The 14,538-nt window shown below is 49.2% G+C and overlaps 7 protein-coding genes across 7 annotated transcripts; 3 read left to right on the top strand and 4 right to left on the bottom strand.

Moving 5' to 3' along the window:
• Nucleotides 1–1,379: 1,379 nt before the first annotated feature.
• On the bottom strand, nucleotides 1,380–3,045 carry BU24DRAFT_428314 (sphingoid long-chain base transporter RSB1). Its single transcript, XM_033529446.1, has one exon. It carries the CDS (start codon nucleotides 2,564–2,566, stop codon nucleotides 1,616–1,618), a length of 951 nt encoding a protein of 316 aa, XP_033377738.1. The 5' UTR covers nucleotides 2,567–3,045; the 3' UTR covers nucleotides 1,380–1,615.
• Nucleotides 3,046–3,203: 158 nt separating this feature from the next.
• On the top strand, nucleotides 3,204–3,720 carry BU24DRAFT_428315 (uncharacterized protein). Its single transcript, XM_033529447.1, has 2 exons — nucleotides 3,204–3,608; nucleotides 3,678–3,720. The coding sequence occupies exon 1, from the start codon at nucleotides 3,279–3,281 to the stop codon at nucleotides 3,477–3,479; it is 201 nt and encodes a 66-aa protein (XP_033377739.1). The 5' UTR covers nucleotides 3,204–3,278; the 3' UTR covers nucleotides 3,480–3,608; nucleotides 3,678–3,720.
• A 1,795-nt stretch (nucleotides 3,721–5,515) lies between these two features.
• Nucleotides 5,516–6,829, top strand: BU24DRAFT_401127 (glycoside hydrolase family 114 protein; the record flags this gene model as incomplete). The annotated part of the gene is made up of 3 exons (XM_033525484.1): nucleotides 5,516–6,114; nucleotides 6,180–6,448; nucleotides 6,554–6,829. The coding sequence occupies exons 1-3, from the start codon at nucleotides 5,616–5,618 to the stop codon at nucleotides 6,827–6,829; spliced, it is 1,044 nt and encodes a 347-aa protein (XP_033377740.1). The 5' UTR covers nucleotides 5,516–5,615.
• An 86-nt stretch (nucleotides 6,830–6,915) lies between these two features.
• BU24DRAFT_74607 (SET domain-containing protein) lies at nucleotides 6,916–8,629 on the bottom strand. The gene is made up of 2 exons (XM_033534590.1): nucleotides 8,500–8,629; nucleotides 6,916–8,435 (listed from the first exon to the last, which is right to left on the bottom strand). The coding sequence occupies exon 2, from the start codon at nucleotides 8,388–8,390 to the stop codon at nucleotides 7,041–7,043; it is 1,350 nt and encodes a 449-aa protein (XP_033377741.1). The 5' UTR covers nucleotides 8,391–8,435; nucleotides 8,500–8,629; the 3' UTR covers nucleotides 6,916–7,040.
• An 832-nt stretch (nucleotides 8,630–9,461) lies between these two features.
• BU24DRAFT_497048 (uncharacterized protein) lies at nucleotides 9,462–11,464 on the bottom strand (the record flags this gene model as incomplete). Its single annotated transcript, XM_033534238.1, has 3 exons — nucleotides 9,462–10,175; nucleotides 10,495–10,641; nucleotides 11,429–11,464. The coding sequence occupies 3 exons, from the start codon at nucleotides 11,462–11,464 to the stop codon at nucleotides 9,462–9,464; spliced, it is 897 nt and encodes a 298-aa protein (XP_033377742.1).
• On the top strand, nucleotides 11,447–13,224 carry BU24DRAFT_74626 (uncharacterized protein). The gene is made up of 2 exons (XM_033534591.1): nucleotides 11,447–12,688; nucleotides 12,741–13,224. Exons 1-2 carry the CDS (start codon nucleotides 11,561–11,563, stop codon nucleotides 12,876–12,878), a joined length of 1,266 nt encoding a protein of 421 aa, XP_033377743.1. The 5' UTR covers nucleotides 11,447–11,560; the 3' UTR covers nucleotides 12,879–13,224.
• On the bottom strand, nucleotides 13,158–14,434 carry BU24DRAFT_428319 (Methylthioadenosine phosphorylase; the record flags this gene model as incomplete). Its single annotated transcript, XM_033529448.1, has 2 exons — nucleotides 14,270–14,434; nucleotides 13,158–14,213 (listed from the first exon to the last, which is right to left on the bottom strand). Coding segments are annotated over exons 1-2 (938 nt in total), but the record flags the coding sequence as incomplete, so codon positions are not given.
• Nucleotides 14,435–14,538: the final 104 nt, after the last annotated feature.

A 14,538-nucleotide genomic window follows, 5' to 3' on the forward strand; every position in this document is an offset into this window, starting at 1 on the left:
TGAGAAGGACGGAGCACATGGATCAACCATTCTCGTTACATTACGGCGGAGGAGTCTTGGAAATATTTTGATGCTGAACGTGATGACGCTGTTGATCCATGTTCTTCTATTCTGCTCATACAATACCTGGATTGATGCCAATGATTTCGTATCTACTGTAAGTGGAGTGCATTATCTCAGGAAAAATAACGGAGCACCATAGTAACACCATGCAGCTCCCGCTGAATCTGCAACGACGTACATAGCGAGATCGGAACATGTCACGGATCATTACCACTATAGTCCCTTCTCCGGGCCTCCAAATGATGAAAACAACAGGGCATGGGCTAATTTGATAACACATAAGTTTCGAGCTACTAAGGGAAATAATATTAATAAGATTCACAGCAACCTTTTTCCGATACTTCATCCGAAGAAATCATGAAAGCCGGCGATACGCCTGAAGACTCCATCGAGGTCGCAGGTGGGGGCTATGTGGTGGCCTGGGGCGTGTACCACGAAATTTACTGTCTAGTAAGCATGTACGATATGATCGCGTTGTACCCAGTAAATCACCGTACAGAGACGATTGCGATTGTACCTCTACAAGGAAGTGTACTATCCAAACCTTACCCAGGCTAACGTCGAGTACCTGCATGGGCATCTAGGTAAATTATTGCCAACGCATAATATATGTAGCCTTTGTACTGAGCAATCCTATCAAAATCACTGTTTAGAAACTCTACGTGTTTCAATAATGTGCAGTGCTGACATCACTCTGTACACGTTTCGCTGGGGCTCGTCAGACGGCGAAAAGCCCTTACCAAAATCAAATTCGAGTAAAAGGTGTGTTGATTGGAAGAATATCGAAGCGTGGGCCAACATAAGAAGGGTGCCATTGGATCCGACATTGATCAAGAAGGATGAGCAGGCTGAGGTAGTTCATAATTAGCCCAACATTCGACTTGAAAATATGATGCGTGAGCGGAAGTCGGGAAGTCGATGATGTGGAGCAACGGTGGCTCTTTTGGTCTCTCGAATTTGAGGGCTGAACGTGTTTAGTGGTGAACATTCACAGAGCTGTCATCAATTCTGGTCAACCCTCTAGAAACAAATAGAACGTTCTGGTCTAGATGCAACCTTTTCAAATACTTGATTACTATTATTCAATCAAATTGTGCAGCTATATTATGGTGATACGATGATTGAAGGCCACGGTCTTCATTCCAAGACAGTGGCAGTTTCTTATGTTTCTTCTCATGGTATCGCTTGCCGTGTAAAGCATGTCGCCAATGATAGGGATCATCGTCCGTTACTGCATGGGTGTCAGATGAGCATACTGTAGCCAATCCCGATCAAGTCACTTTCTAAGAACGTAGTATTTCATGACAAAAGAATTGATTGCTATTTGCATATGTCGACACGACTTCGAGGGGAATAACCCATCCATTCTACTTCAAAGTATGATTCTAAAATTCCCAAAATACCAAATCCAACCAGGATGCTAACCATGCGGTGCTAGATTCCAATAGCACCACCGCTAAAAAGACAATATAGACAAGGAGATGATCGGTCGTTCTGCTCGACCCTCGAGTAATGAGAGGAGCGAGACTGTATGTGTTTTAAGTATAAATCCTTAACGGCGGTTGGCGAGCTCAACGTCGCCGCTGGATGTGTCCTCCAAGTACTTTGAAGCCGATGCGCTCTTAGCATTATTGCTCTTTGCGAAGGTGTTTCCGAGAACTGGGAAGCAGAAGCCAGGGTGAAAGATTGTGAGAGCCCCGACAGCAATGACGATCATGACACCCTCGAGGACGATGAACTCGGGCTCATTGCGCATGAGCTCCGATCGCCAGCCACCAGTGAGTTCGGGAATACGGTAGACGCATCGGACGAAGACAGCGACGTAGGCGGTGACAAGAGCGATCATGAAGGCACGGAACTTGGTGTCCTTGAAGAGGGCCCAGGCCTCAGGATCAAGCTGGGAGCGACGACGGTTGGTGCGGATGCCGTACTCGGCGAGGAAGTATCCGAAGATGGCGAGGCAGACGACTTGCCAGATGACACCGGCAATCATGAGGTTGGTACCGACATCCTGGAGGCTGGATCCGGGGTCGGCAGTGGCAGCGAGACCTCCACCAGCACCTTGGAGAATGAGGGAAAGGAGATCACCGGCGATGAAGATGTAGGTGTACCAGGCAGGTCGGAGGCGAGACCATTCCGCGCCAAAGGAGAGAACGATGTGCTTGAGGGTGAGGTAGATGGCGCCGGAAACGAAGGCGGGTGCGATGATGAGACAGCAGATCTGGATCTGAAAGCCTATGTCGTCGAAGGGGTTCTTCCAGAGCATGATCCGACCAATGTAACCGATTAGCTCACCGAGGCAGCAGAATCCCATGGCGATCATGTAAGTCCATGTCTTAGAGCGGACACCGAGAACGAGCTGGATAACGAGGCAGATACCGAAGAAGGCGGCGAAGAAGGCATTGGCACCGATGTTGGGGGCATATCCGTAAAGAGTACCCTCGACTGGGCACTCGGGAGTGACCTCAGTGCAAAAGTCGGGAGCGGGAGGTGCGACAGTCATTGTGGAGTATTGACGTTGGATTTAGGTTGAGATTATATGAGGACGTGGTCCGAAGCCGATTGGGGTATCGAGGAAATCCGGGGCTTTATAGAGAATGAAACAAGGAAAGAGGAGAAGGGTAGAGAATCTTCTGTAGAATGCTTGAGGCTTGATGAGATGCAAAATGACTTATAGGGGACACCTGGGAGCCTTATATCTTCAAACTATCAAAGGATGAGTAGACTTGAAAGACATAAGCCCCACAATCAGCTACGTACTCTATGTGGTAGTCGACTGTTCATGGCGCTGCCCCTACCATCTATTCTTGTCTCACATCATGGAATGAACGAACACAAGCGAGTAGGAACGTGCAACGGGGAGCATGTCGGAGTAATCTTGCGTCCGAAAAGAGAAGAAGACGCGAATATCAGGCGTAGATGAGCCCTACCAAAGAATAGAGGCCAAGCTCGCAACACCCGCTACGAGAGGCATAGTGCAACGGGAGGTGGATAGATGTGGCTTGAAGGAGTGAATGCGATTGGGGCGCATTTCCTTAGTCGGGACATGCAAGTCCATGCGTCATCCACGAGGGGCGAAGCACGTTGGAAAGATTGGAAAGGCTTGTTCAATCTGCGCCAGTATTGTATTATCGGCTCGACTCATACGTGCGTTACGCCGTACCGCGCTGAAAGGATTCGAAGCGCAGTGATGGGATACGCCCCAGCCCAAGAGCATGGCGAAGTGTCTCGTTGGTCGCTACCAGTTGCATAAGTGCCATGGGTGTGAGATGGTTAAGCCAGCACTACGGCCATGGCATTCGATCCTATGGCATGGGGGTGACGTGGAGGCCATGGAAGCATCGCACTCAATTCCCCATTCGACCCAATCGTCACACCGGAATCTGATGGGCTTGGACCTTTTCGGTTATAGCTGAAAACAATGTGGGATGTCAACTGTACCTTAATCGTGCGAAGCGGTGAATTCGGCGTTTGCAAATGTCGGAGTCGGAGGAATTTTTGCCTTTGTCTCCTTGCACACCCCCTCCACCATTCACAGCCCTACAGTGAGTACTCGTAGTCGTACATTTAGTTCTACGCCAACTCAACAAACTTCTAATGGCTTACCATATTAGGACGCACGATGCGACTCTCCTCGTCAGAGGATATTTGGCGGAGGAATCACTAGGTCCAAAAAGAATGTATGATTCCGTCATACAAGTCGTCTTGGACGGTTGAATAGGATGTCAATATTGATTGAGAATCTCGTCGTACAATTATTCTGGGACTGATTCTGTATCAACTCCATTATTCTTCAAATCACATCAATTTTAGTTAGGTCCCTACTGTGTAGGTATCTAGCTCAATCCTACTCTTCGTTCCTCTCTCTTCGTTCATGCTGACACGGACCCTCCCTCCCTTCGCGAAATTCGACGATCCCTAGCCGACTGCGCCTGGATCCGTAGGTAAGGTGCTGGGCGCCTCACCAACACGCGCGTTCAGGTCTGCGATCAGTGCGTTTGCACTGTGCAATGAACGAGCTGTCACGTGATGGGAACGAGCGAACCTATAGTAAGCACAAGTCATTGTTGACTGGGTAGTTATTTGCGACGTGGAGAAAGCCCAAAGCCACCAACCGCTTACGGGCCATCGCGCGAAGGCCCTTTCTCCAATATGAGGATATACTAAATACCAGGATTGGACTGTACACACGAGAACCCGAGAAGATCAATTTTCTATCAAACTTTAAAATTTCAGATCTTTAGGGCAGTGCATGGTTGAATAATATTGTGACAGGGAGCTTATGATTTGCAGAACATTATCTTGTCCAAAGATGATTTTTATGAGAATCTGTAAGTTCATCACTGTTTTCCATTAGATCACGATAATCTATTGTCTTCGGATATCTTGTTGACAATGTGATGTCGAAACCCGGATAGTTACTTGAAATTGTCAGTGGAGCTATGTCGCCGACAAACTCAACTGTACCCGGCGGCTACTTGTGAATGCGCTGATGTTAACATAATCTCACAGGTACCTATAACCCATTTGGCCCTTAGGATGATGCGTTGTACTCATGTATAGATACCGTCGTGCCAATCATTTCCTGCACTCATCTGTTATCATATCCTCCCTGAGCCGGGTTTCCGTCTTTCGGTCTACGTCTGAGACAATGTAATTACTCAGTTGCACTCTCTTCGCTACTCACCAATCATTTTCTATAATCCCCTGTGTCACCATCTCGCCCACTTCAATGCTTGTCAGCCACTTATTCACGAGGCTTATGTGACCTGAGCCTGGTTGTTTCGTCTTCTCATTGATTCATTATCAACAAATCTTGGCCCTTCACTTCTGATCAAATTCAGAGAATGCACCTTTGGTCTTGCAGCATTTTTTACTGCAACTGCAATAGCTTATCGGACTTCCAGGACTGATTCTTGTGGATTCAGTAATCAAGCGCATTCTATCAGTCCACTGCTCGAAATCGCCGTCTCCAGGCGGCGATTCCTCTGCCGTCTGTTGCTAATTTAATCACTCAAGAGACGACCATACCATCCTACTCAACAACTGATGTAGTATTCGTATCCACCTTCTATTAAGTAGCATCCAACTTCATGAAGAAAAGATGTTCATTGGGTCAATATTCAACCTACGTCGATCGACGCAGGCAAAATTCGCTAAATGGCATGCCTTCCGCTGAGTTTCTAATTTATATTGTCCCGGGAGAATTCCCTTTATCCTTCCAGGTCAACGCACTTAATATTCATACAGACTTGCTATATTTTCGTGCACCCAATTCCTCGTATGCTGGAATCGCACTCTATATTTCAGCATGCGAAACTATCTATCGCAAAGCATCAACGATGCCGAAGGTGGCATTCTAGCCGCCGATCGCCCTTCAATTGTCCAAAGCATCGCACAGATCGTATAGAAAACTACCGGGTAGGCAACCATTCTAACAGCCTTCAGTGATCTTAAAACATGGCGACCCCTTGTGGTCGACTCTCCGTTCTTGCTGCTCCAACTAGGAACGATCTAGAGATTCGTAAATTAAAGTGCGATTGCAGAGCAACATGGCGAGATTCCTGCGCTTTGCATCTGTCCTCGGGGCACTAGCATTCTCAAATGCCATTCCCACGGGCGACCTCCCCCTCTCTGAGCCCATAACTGCCGAGCGAGTGTCCGTGGATGCGCGGCAAGCATCGTACTGGAAGCCGCCTATGAAATCGAACATCCAATTCATCCTCACCGGCATCCCAGACGTTGACGATGACTTCATCCGACCGCTCGCGGGAATCTACGAAGTCGACATGTTCTATACACCCGCAGAGACGATCAAGAAGATGAATGAACTGGGACAGAAGGTCATTTGTTACTTCTCAGCTGCCACGGCAGAGAACTGGCGAGACGACTATAGCCAGTTCGCAAGACAAGACTTGGGTAAGGAGCTCCCAGACTGGCCAGGCGAGCGCTATCTCGATATCCGCCGACCAAACGTCTTCAACGTGATCAAGAAGCGAATCGATCTTGCCGCCTCAAAAGGCTGCAACGCGGTCGAGCCGGACAACGTAGGTGAGTAACGAGCAAACGAACCCCCCGTCTACACTCTCCCTTTACTCACAAAACCCCCAAACCAGATGTCTACTCCAACGACCACGGCTTCAGTCCCGAAATCGTCCCCGGTGACACCGTAGCCTACCTACATAAGGTATCTGAGTACGCGCGCTCAAAAGGCATGTCCGTCGGCATCAAGAACTGCGTCGAGATCCTTGGTGACATCTTCCCCGACGTCGACTTCGCCATCTCGGAGGAATGCGTGCAATACCTCAACTGTACCGCGTACGCCAACTTCACCACCGCACCTCGTCCGGGGCTCGAAGGCAAGCCGGTCTTCGAGGTTGAATATGTTAACTACACGTATTCGGGCCAATGGTCGGATGAGGGTGTCGCATTGCAGCCAGATCGCTTCAAGACGAACAATGTCAATTTCCCTGGACTTACGAATGAGAAGTTGAGGAGGAAGTTATGTAATCTTGATGAGCCTGGTGCGTCATTGACGAATCCATATCTGAAGATCAATACCATTATAAAGTCGTTGGAGTTGGACGGATTTATCATGTTCTGTGATGGGTCAGCGGAGAGGACAAGGACGAAGGATGTTGGGAGAGGGAAGAGTGCTGTCCTGGATGAGAGAGGGGCCAACGGAGCGAGGAATGGTATGCTGAGGAGGAACTGGGCAAGGGAGAAGATGTGGAGGCGGATGGGTGGGCGGCCGTTTGATCCTTGAGGTGGTGGAGAGGGCCAGATTTGGGAGTGTAGGCCGTAGGATCGTCTCAATTGGAATGTAGATGTTGCTTTCAAATTTATATGGATCCTGAACGTTTTGTTTAAGTGACACGAGCTACCTGAAACGCCAACGAATGAAGCCCCAGACCCTCATGAGCGCCCTCCAATGCCATGAACTAAGTACTCCTCTATATTGACATGAGATAAACCCCTCAATGCTGATGTCCGCATCCACAGCCAGATTTCTTCAGGCCAAGTCGCTTGCCCCAGGACCAGGTCCTCTCAGGCTCCTTCAACATCTTCATCATTTCCTCCAGATCAGGATGACGCCACCCCTTCTCCAACATTATATGCTGAACCGCCAAGCGTGCATACTTCATCGCCAACTCCCTGTTCCCATAACTCGCATACACCGTCGCGGCGAGTCTGTAAGGAGTTGCCATGTTGACATGAATTCGCTCCTGGATGTACAGCGAGATCAGTCCCTCCGCCATATCTGGCGTGGCCTCGGATTCCAATGACCAGTCCTCGAGTTTCGCAACCATTTCCTTGATGTCGCTGATGCGCGCATCACTTTCTGCGGCGAAGGCACGCTCCGCGCTGCAAGTCGAGCAGGCGCAGTCGAAACCCCATGACCTCTTCAGGCGGCCCATACGTTCCTTGCGGGGCTTCTCGACGTCGATGTAGGTGTCTGAGAGCTCTTCTCCTGGGAAGATCGTGCGGGTGGCATGGACGTAGTGTGTCAGTGTTTCCTGGTCCCAGAAATAGGCGGTGTTGGGTCGGCAGTCATGGTTGATCATGGAGACCTCGGGAATAACGGCATAGTATGAATCGCCGTTGATAGTGACATCGAAAGCGTTGGTGTTGATGCGACCTTCCGGGCCCTTGTCCTCATCGAAGTGGTCAAGGAGGGCCCAGAAGTCCTTGTTCGCCGCTTCAGGAAGACTATCCACGCCCCTAGCGATCAATGCCTTGCGTTCCTCATCGGCGAGGACACCAGAGTCGGAATCAACCAAGACGATGGCGGTGTTGGCGAAAATTTGTTCCCCCATCTGGATCACTCTGGTTGCGAAGAGACCTCGCCCCTTTCCAGGTACCTCGCGGAGTTCAAAGGGTAGGTCGCGCTTGAGGTTTGCCCGTGACAATGTTTCAGGCGCTGCCATTGCAGGTTTTTTGAGTATCCTTTCCGCATTTTTTGAGTTGGTGATGAGGAATATCCCTCGCCCTGATGCGAATTCTTGAGAAGAGAACACACAGTAAGGGCTTGTCGTGTTGACATTTTCGAAACACTCCGGCCAGTGGGTCCACTTGAAATCTTCGGTTTCTTTTGCAAGGATCGATGCTTCTTCCAGAGTCCGCGTAAAGTTGACTTGCACGAGTTCGGTTTCTATTGTCGATTGAAGTTGGCATTCGCCATCGATTGATATAGACCCCGAAGGACAGGCCAGAGGCTTGAATAGGAATTGTTCATCGACGGCCGTATCAAGGCCGAAAGACGCTGCTGCGCAAGTGAGCAGGGGAAGCGAGACGAGCCAATTCATTGTCATCATGGTTGCTGGCATGTGGTCAAGGAAAATCGAGAATGGTTTGATGAATTTCCATCACTTCTGTGGGCATTTGTGAGCTTTTTCTACAATCGGAATGTGCTGCACTGGTGGGTAGAGAACCTACCTCAAGAGGCGTGTGAAACGCGGGGCAGCAGTCCCACGAAGGATCTTGAAGCTACATTTGAAACGAGGGGGGCCTGAGATGACGATAACAGGCGATTGCCCCGCGCAGAGTGTTCTAATGCGTTGTACCTACAAAATAACTGTGAGCATACAGTTTGTTAACAAGTGATTTGCTTGGTAACAATAGAATACGGCGTCTAGGCGGGCGACTTTCGGTGTTGGTCAGCGTCCGCCGTACGAGTAGTTACAATTCATATAGTTAGAGATGGTCAGCCTCAGTGGAGGGGCGCAGCAGTTCTTAGCTGATCATTGAAAGGAACAGATGGCATCTATGGCAGACAGAGACGGATGACATGTTGCCCAAGGGGGAGGCGCAACATGTTGAGGTTCATTGCAAACTTGAGCGAGCGGGTTCGGCTTGATTTGCTGGGGGCTGGATGTATCAGCCAGTTCTGAGGCATCTCAAGCTCCGCCTCGGCAGACAGCTGTTTGAAACGAGCCAGGCCCTCTTTGATCGACCAAAGGGTGCTGGGGTAATGGCATACGAAAGCCATCATGGGAAAAATAATAATCCAATTCATGCTTTTCTAATTATACAATAACTAAAATACATCGCTGCGCCCAGCTTGTTGAATTCATATCCCAAGAAGAAACATCCGTAGATAAGCAAAACATCCATACATGCGCATCCCGATCAACGTCGACTGACATATCTAAACAAACCCATGAGACTCAAGCTATTGCAGTTCTTCTTCTCACTGAGCCAGGGACGCTGTATCGCAAACCACCAAGTGTACTCTCTCGTCATCCAAATAGCCCCCTGGTGCACTGGGGGGGTCTGTGAAAGCTGGTAGGGAGTGGCATAGAGAAATGTACGTTCAAAATGCACCCTTGACATTGACCCGCGGTGCGATAATGCACAGTAAAAATCCATACAAAGTAGACCACAAATCAGGCTAGCCTCTATAGGTCCTTTCGCAAACTCCCGCCTTCTTCCATATTTTCGATACGTGTCAATTCTTCTTCATTTGGCTCTTTCCACCACTCCTTGAACGATTTTCTTTCAAAGCCTTCATCCCGCCACTTCATGATCTCGTCTGGTCCAATTTGATGAAACGGGATGCTAAGATCCTTTGAGATGTGATCTTTGACGAAGCCCTTGATGTAGTATGGATCATCGAGGCCCAATTTCTTCTTGTCTTTAAAAAAGACCCGGAACAAGAGGGCCTCTTCCTTCTCGCTCTTATCAAGCGCTTTGTCCATATTCCGCACCATACGATCCTTGTTGTAGGCTTGTGGCTTCATCCACCTATTGACCTTCTCCCAGTCCAACTGGTAGCCTGCACCATCATACGTCGGCGACCCTTGGCGGCCCTTTTCATGACATCTGTAGAGATCATGAAATGTCGTCAGCGGGTTCAGGAGAGCATTACGTTTGAACAACTCATTCTCTTGGCGCGCATTCGTTCGGCCTTTAGGCTTTTCTTCCTTTGGGATAGTGAAGTTGAGTTCAAAGTAGCCCAAAACATCGTCTGGGATGTTCATATCCTCATATCGTGGGCGCTTCACGCGACCCGGTGTGGCGCGTTGATCGCGAAGTTTAGATCGATCATAGTTGTACTCAATGTCTGGCGTGCGCAGCCGTGGTTTCTTGTTGGGGGTATGATTTTCAATTTTCTGCAGATTTGGTTTCTTCTTCTTTTTCTTGTTCTAGTCTTCTTCCGCTGCATTGTCTGATTGTTGTTTCCGTTTGCTCAAGGGGGTTGGACGAGTCTTTGCCGGAACCGCTTTGCTCGTGCGTCTTTTCACGTCTGCTGGGGCAAGGCTCTTATCAATTGCCTATTACATACTGTCAGTTGGTATGTCTTTCTACACTTGGTCACAGGCTGTGTTTGTGGCCCTTTGTCTAAGGAAAGCTATTTAGATCCTCCTCATCATCATTGATAATCAATGCTGGTTTACACTCTAGTCTTTCTGGACAGGGGAAAGAACCTACAAGCTGTTTTCGTTTCTTCAGGTCATCTTCTTCTAACAGGTCAACAAGCTCCTGCTTCCGCGAGGAGTTTTCGAATGGTATTGTGCGCTCCTCCAAGATTTTGTGGAGCTGCCATTTTTGTCGCGAAGAATAATCTCTGTCGTAAGTCTTGATGAGTGAGTACTAGTCAGGCAATTCCAGGATTTTTGCATCTGATATCTGCAATTCATGAAGTAAAGAGAGAGTATTGCGTTGACAGGATGAAAGGGGAGCGTTTCGTGTGACAACGCTATGACATCACACGGCCGCCAACGCGCCCCAGACGCGACGCGTTGTATGTAAACACACACACAGAAACACAACACCAAATCCTTCTACAGTACGTACTTATAACCACATTAACTTGGGCACGGAACACTAAAAGATAGAAGGAAGATTCAGACTTTGAACATTTATATTGTTTGGATGAAAGAAGTCACCTGAAGTCTTACCACCTTCGGCGCCTAGGTATGTGCGTACATATTTGGAACAACGGCGTCCATGAGAGACAAGATAATAAGGCGGACATAGTTCACCTACACTCTAGCTCGTATAATTACTGCACGTTCTCCATTCAACTTTTTGCTCTTCGCCAAATCACTCCCTTCGACTACCTGGAACTACACACAGCCTAGCCTGCCTACTGGAGTACATAATTATTTAGTCCGTACAGGATTATTGATTTGGCATCGCAGCCCCTCACGCACTGCGGGGAACCGTGACACAATGTGCATACAACTTCTCGCCGTGGACACGAACTGTTATTAGGAGTACGAAATTGATGCAGCCAATACCAAAAGCAAGAAGTCATCTGTCTCATCGAGGACACATATCAAATCCCGTTCATATCGTGACTTAAGCATGGAGGTGAAAGCCCAGTGCACGTGACCGCCAAGCCTTCAGCCGCCCAACTTACCAGGCTGAACACATAGGCAACCAGTTCCTTGACCATGACTCACTGTAGCAGTCATATAAGTAAATATCAGACATTCATTAAGAGCCTTACTTTCGAGATAAACCGCTATAATTCAACCGGAAGTAATGAAACATGCCGAGTGTGTATCCCGGCTCTTGTTGCATTCATGTCGCTTACTCGAATCGCAGAGAGACATTGGATATACCGATTAGATGTCTTACGACCAAGCTTGATCACAACATCACTTTAAGTGATAGTCCAGAAAAAAGAGGCCAATATGCCGATTCGAACAGCAATAATGGAGACAATCAGGTTCGACCCGCCAATCCTATCGATGTGAAGGACACAATCATCACTACCACCAAAGGACCAAGAGATGGTGCCGTGAATGCAGCACAGCAAGTCTGCCGCTCTCTTTGTGATGGTATCTACACCCGTTTCCCCCGCGAGGTTCGGGACATGATCTGGACCCATCTCGTAGCCGCACCTTACGTCTTCGTCAACTTCACCAAGGACAAGGTCTTCGAACATTACTGGAGTGTCACACCCTACTGGCCAACTGGTGACGGACAAGTTGAAAGCTCCTACTTCGGTGCTCACTATTACAAAGAACGATGCGTCGGTCCTCACGTCCAATACGAAATCATCGAGACCTGGTACAGCACACTAAACTTCTACATCAACACCTACAATCACGACAGCATATACCGACTCCTGCACAAAGACCGCTGGAACCTGGGAATCCACCCCTTCAAACACATAACCCACATCTCGATCGTAATCTCCGAGCGCAACTTCGACGACAACATCAACACCGGCAGCAGCACCACCTCAGATTCCTCCGCCTCCACCACCTCCCTCACCTCCCTAAGATCAGAAAACATGACCCTCCGTGTGAAAACACTCCTCTTTTACCTCAACGACCTTTTCGATCTCAAATACGGCTCGCGGATCACCTTCCTCCTTGAGAAGAAATCGGACTTCTCGTGGGGTCCCGACAACTTGCTCAAAAGGCATCCAAATCAGTCTCCCCGCGTCTGGCCGTGGCGGGCCGAGCCCATTGACGCGACACGCGATTACGATGGTATGGTTGAGTTTTTCGACAATTGCTATGCAATCTTGCACAACTTGATGATTAAGCTGCACGAGGCCAAGTATAAGGTCGTAATGCAGTATGAGGGCTGTGTGATCGGTCCCGGCGAGGAGGGTCCAGCATTTACGGCGGCTGGTTCTAGGGATAAGTTAAGGGCTTTCCTCAAGGTAAGTTCTCAGAGGTCATTTGGGGAGATGGATAGATACTAATGTAGAACAGGCGGACATCCCTCGGCTTGAAGAACTGGGGCGCCAGATTAGGGCTCTGATGGATCATCCTCCTGCTCCTCCCCCTCCTCCTGCCCCCCTTGGTGAGGAATCGCAGGACAATGGTACTACTGAGATTTCCGAGGTGTAATTGCAAAATCAGGACATCAGCGATATTACTCCCAATATCCGTCTCGTCCTCGAAGCGTAGAAGTCTCAAAGGGCTAGCAACTCACTCGAAGCACTGAATGGCGTCTTAGGGAGTTATTGTCAAGCCAAGTGTTCATGAAATACCCATCAGGATTTGTTTTTGTAGTGTATAACGAGAGGCGTTACATAGAATGATCATTTCTGCTTGCTATTCGTATGACTGGCCAATACCTCTTGTTACCGCATCAAACGTGTGATTAATTGGGTGGAATAAGATATGTGAAGAAAAAGATATTGATATTGGTCTGATAGCATAGCCTAGTTGATAGGAATGTAATCATGCCATAGTATGGATATGAAAAATCTATAGAAATCGAACTTTAAATCTACGACCAAACACACTTCTTGAAAAAAGAAACCTTCTAATCAAAGTAACCAGGGAACAACCACTGAAGCTTGGTCAAGACCTCCTTTCCACGTCCCTCGGGCTTGGTGATTCCACCCGCAAACCTCATGCCTCCCTCGATGTGCTTAGCGAGCACCTGCTCGCTGTGCTCCTCCTTGCTCAACTCGTTCAGAACGGCGCCGACGAACCTCTTCGCGTTCTCAGCATTGGCCTTCATGTGTCCCATGACCATCTCGACGTTGACGTCCTCGCCAGCCTCGCCCCTCCAGCAGTCGTAATCCGTGGCCATGCAGATCATCTGGTATGCAATCTCGGCCTCGCGAGCGAGCTTGGCCTCAGGAAGCGCAGACATGTTGATGACGGAACCTCCCCACGAGCGGTACAGGTTCGACTCGGCGCGCGTGGAGAATTGTGGTCCCTCCATGCAGATCAACAAGCCCTTGTCGTGGAGCCTGACGCCCTCGCCTTCGAGCGAATGTCCGCACTGCTGCACAATCTTGGCCAAGCGAGTGTCGAATGGGTCGCCGAAGCCTACGTGGCCGACCATGCCGCCTTCAAAGAAAGTGAAGGGGCGGATGCCCTTTGTACGGTCGATGATCTGGTCGGGAATGACGAAGTCGCGGGGTCGGATCTCCTCCTGGAGGGAGCCGACGGCGGAGAAGGCGATGATCGTGCGAACGCCGAGGGAGCGGAGGGCTGCGATGTTGGCTTGGTTCTTGACCTCATGGGGAGCGAGCTCGTGGTTGAGACCGTGGCGGGATATGAATGCTATGGGGATGGGCTTGCCGGTGGTAGGAGAGGGGTGGTGGAGGATGGAGATGGGAGAAGACGGTGCACCCCAAGGTGTTGTGGGAGTAAGTGTAGCGGCAAGAGTGAATCCATCGAGAGATTGGATGCCAGTTCCGCCAATCACGGCGATGTGAACAGGTGCTGGAAGACTGTCAGCGGTTGCGATGAGGTTCTGATAAGACGGGGGAATTGCGGACCATCATAGGTGGAGGGGATGCCGGCCATTCTGCGATATGGGATTGTGATGGACCGAGAAGGAACTACAGAAAAGTTTCGCGGAGATAGGAAGCGCTGGAAAATTCTCGTAGTTGAGGCACGAATGACCATATACACAGCAAGCGAGAGAATGTTGTCGTCGATAGATTTATTTGGTGTTGACTGAAACTTTTCGGCGGCATCCCACTTTCGGAAGCACGGACCTTTCCAGTTCCGAGACCCAATATGACGCCATAGCAGCCATTAAAGA

Source organism: Aaosphaeria arxii (genome assembly GCF_010015735.1).
Source record: "Aaosphaeria arxii CBS 175.79 unplaced genomic scaffold BU24scaffold_13, whole genome shotgun sequence".
Lineage (NCBI taxonomy): Eukaryota > Fungi > Ascomycota > Dothideomycetes > Pleosporales > Aaosphaeria > Aaosphaeria arxii.

Excerpts from the sequence above, each read along its gene's own strand:
- BU24DRAFT_428314 (XM_033529446.1), bottom strand. The coding sequence starts at position 2,566 with ATGACTGTCGCACCTCCCGCTCCCGACTTTTGCACTGAGGTCACTCCC.
- BU24DRAFT_428315 (XM_033529447.1), top strand. The coding sequence starts at position 3,279 with ATGGCGAAGTGTCTCGTTGGTCGCTACCAGTTGCATAAGTGCCATGGG.
- BU24DRAFT_74607 (XM_033534590.1), bottom strand. The coding sequence starts at position 8,390 with ATGCCAGCAACCATGATGACAATGAATTGGCTCGTCTCGCTTCCCCTG.
- BU24DRAFT_74626 (XM_033534591.1), top strand. The coding sequence starts at position 11,561 with ATGCCGAGTGTGTATCCCGGCTCTTGTTGCATTCATGTCGCTTACTCG. Across the intron at positions 12,689-12,740 it reads AGTTAAGGGCTTTCCTCAAG|GCGGACATCCCTCGGCTTGA; the intron begins GTAAGTTCTCAG and ends AATGTAGAACAG.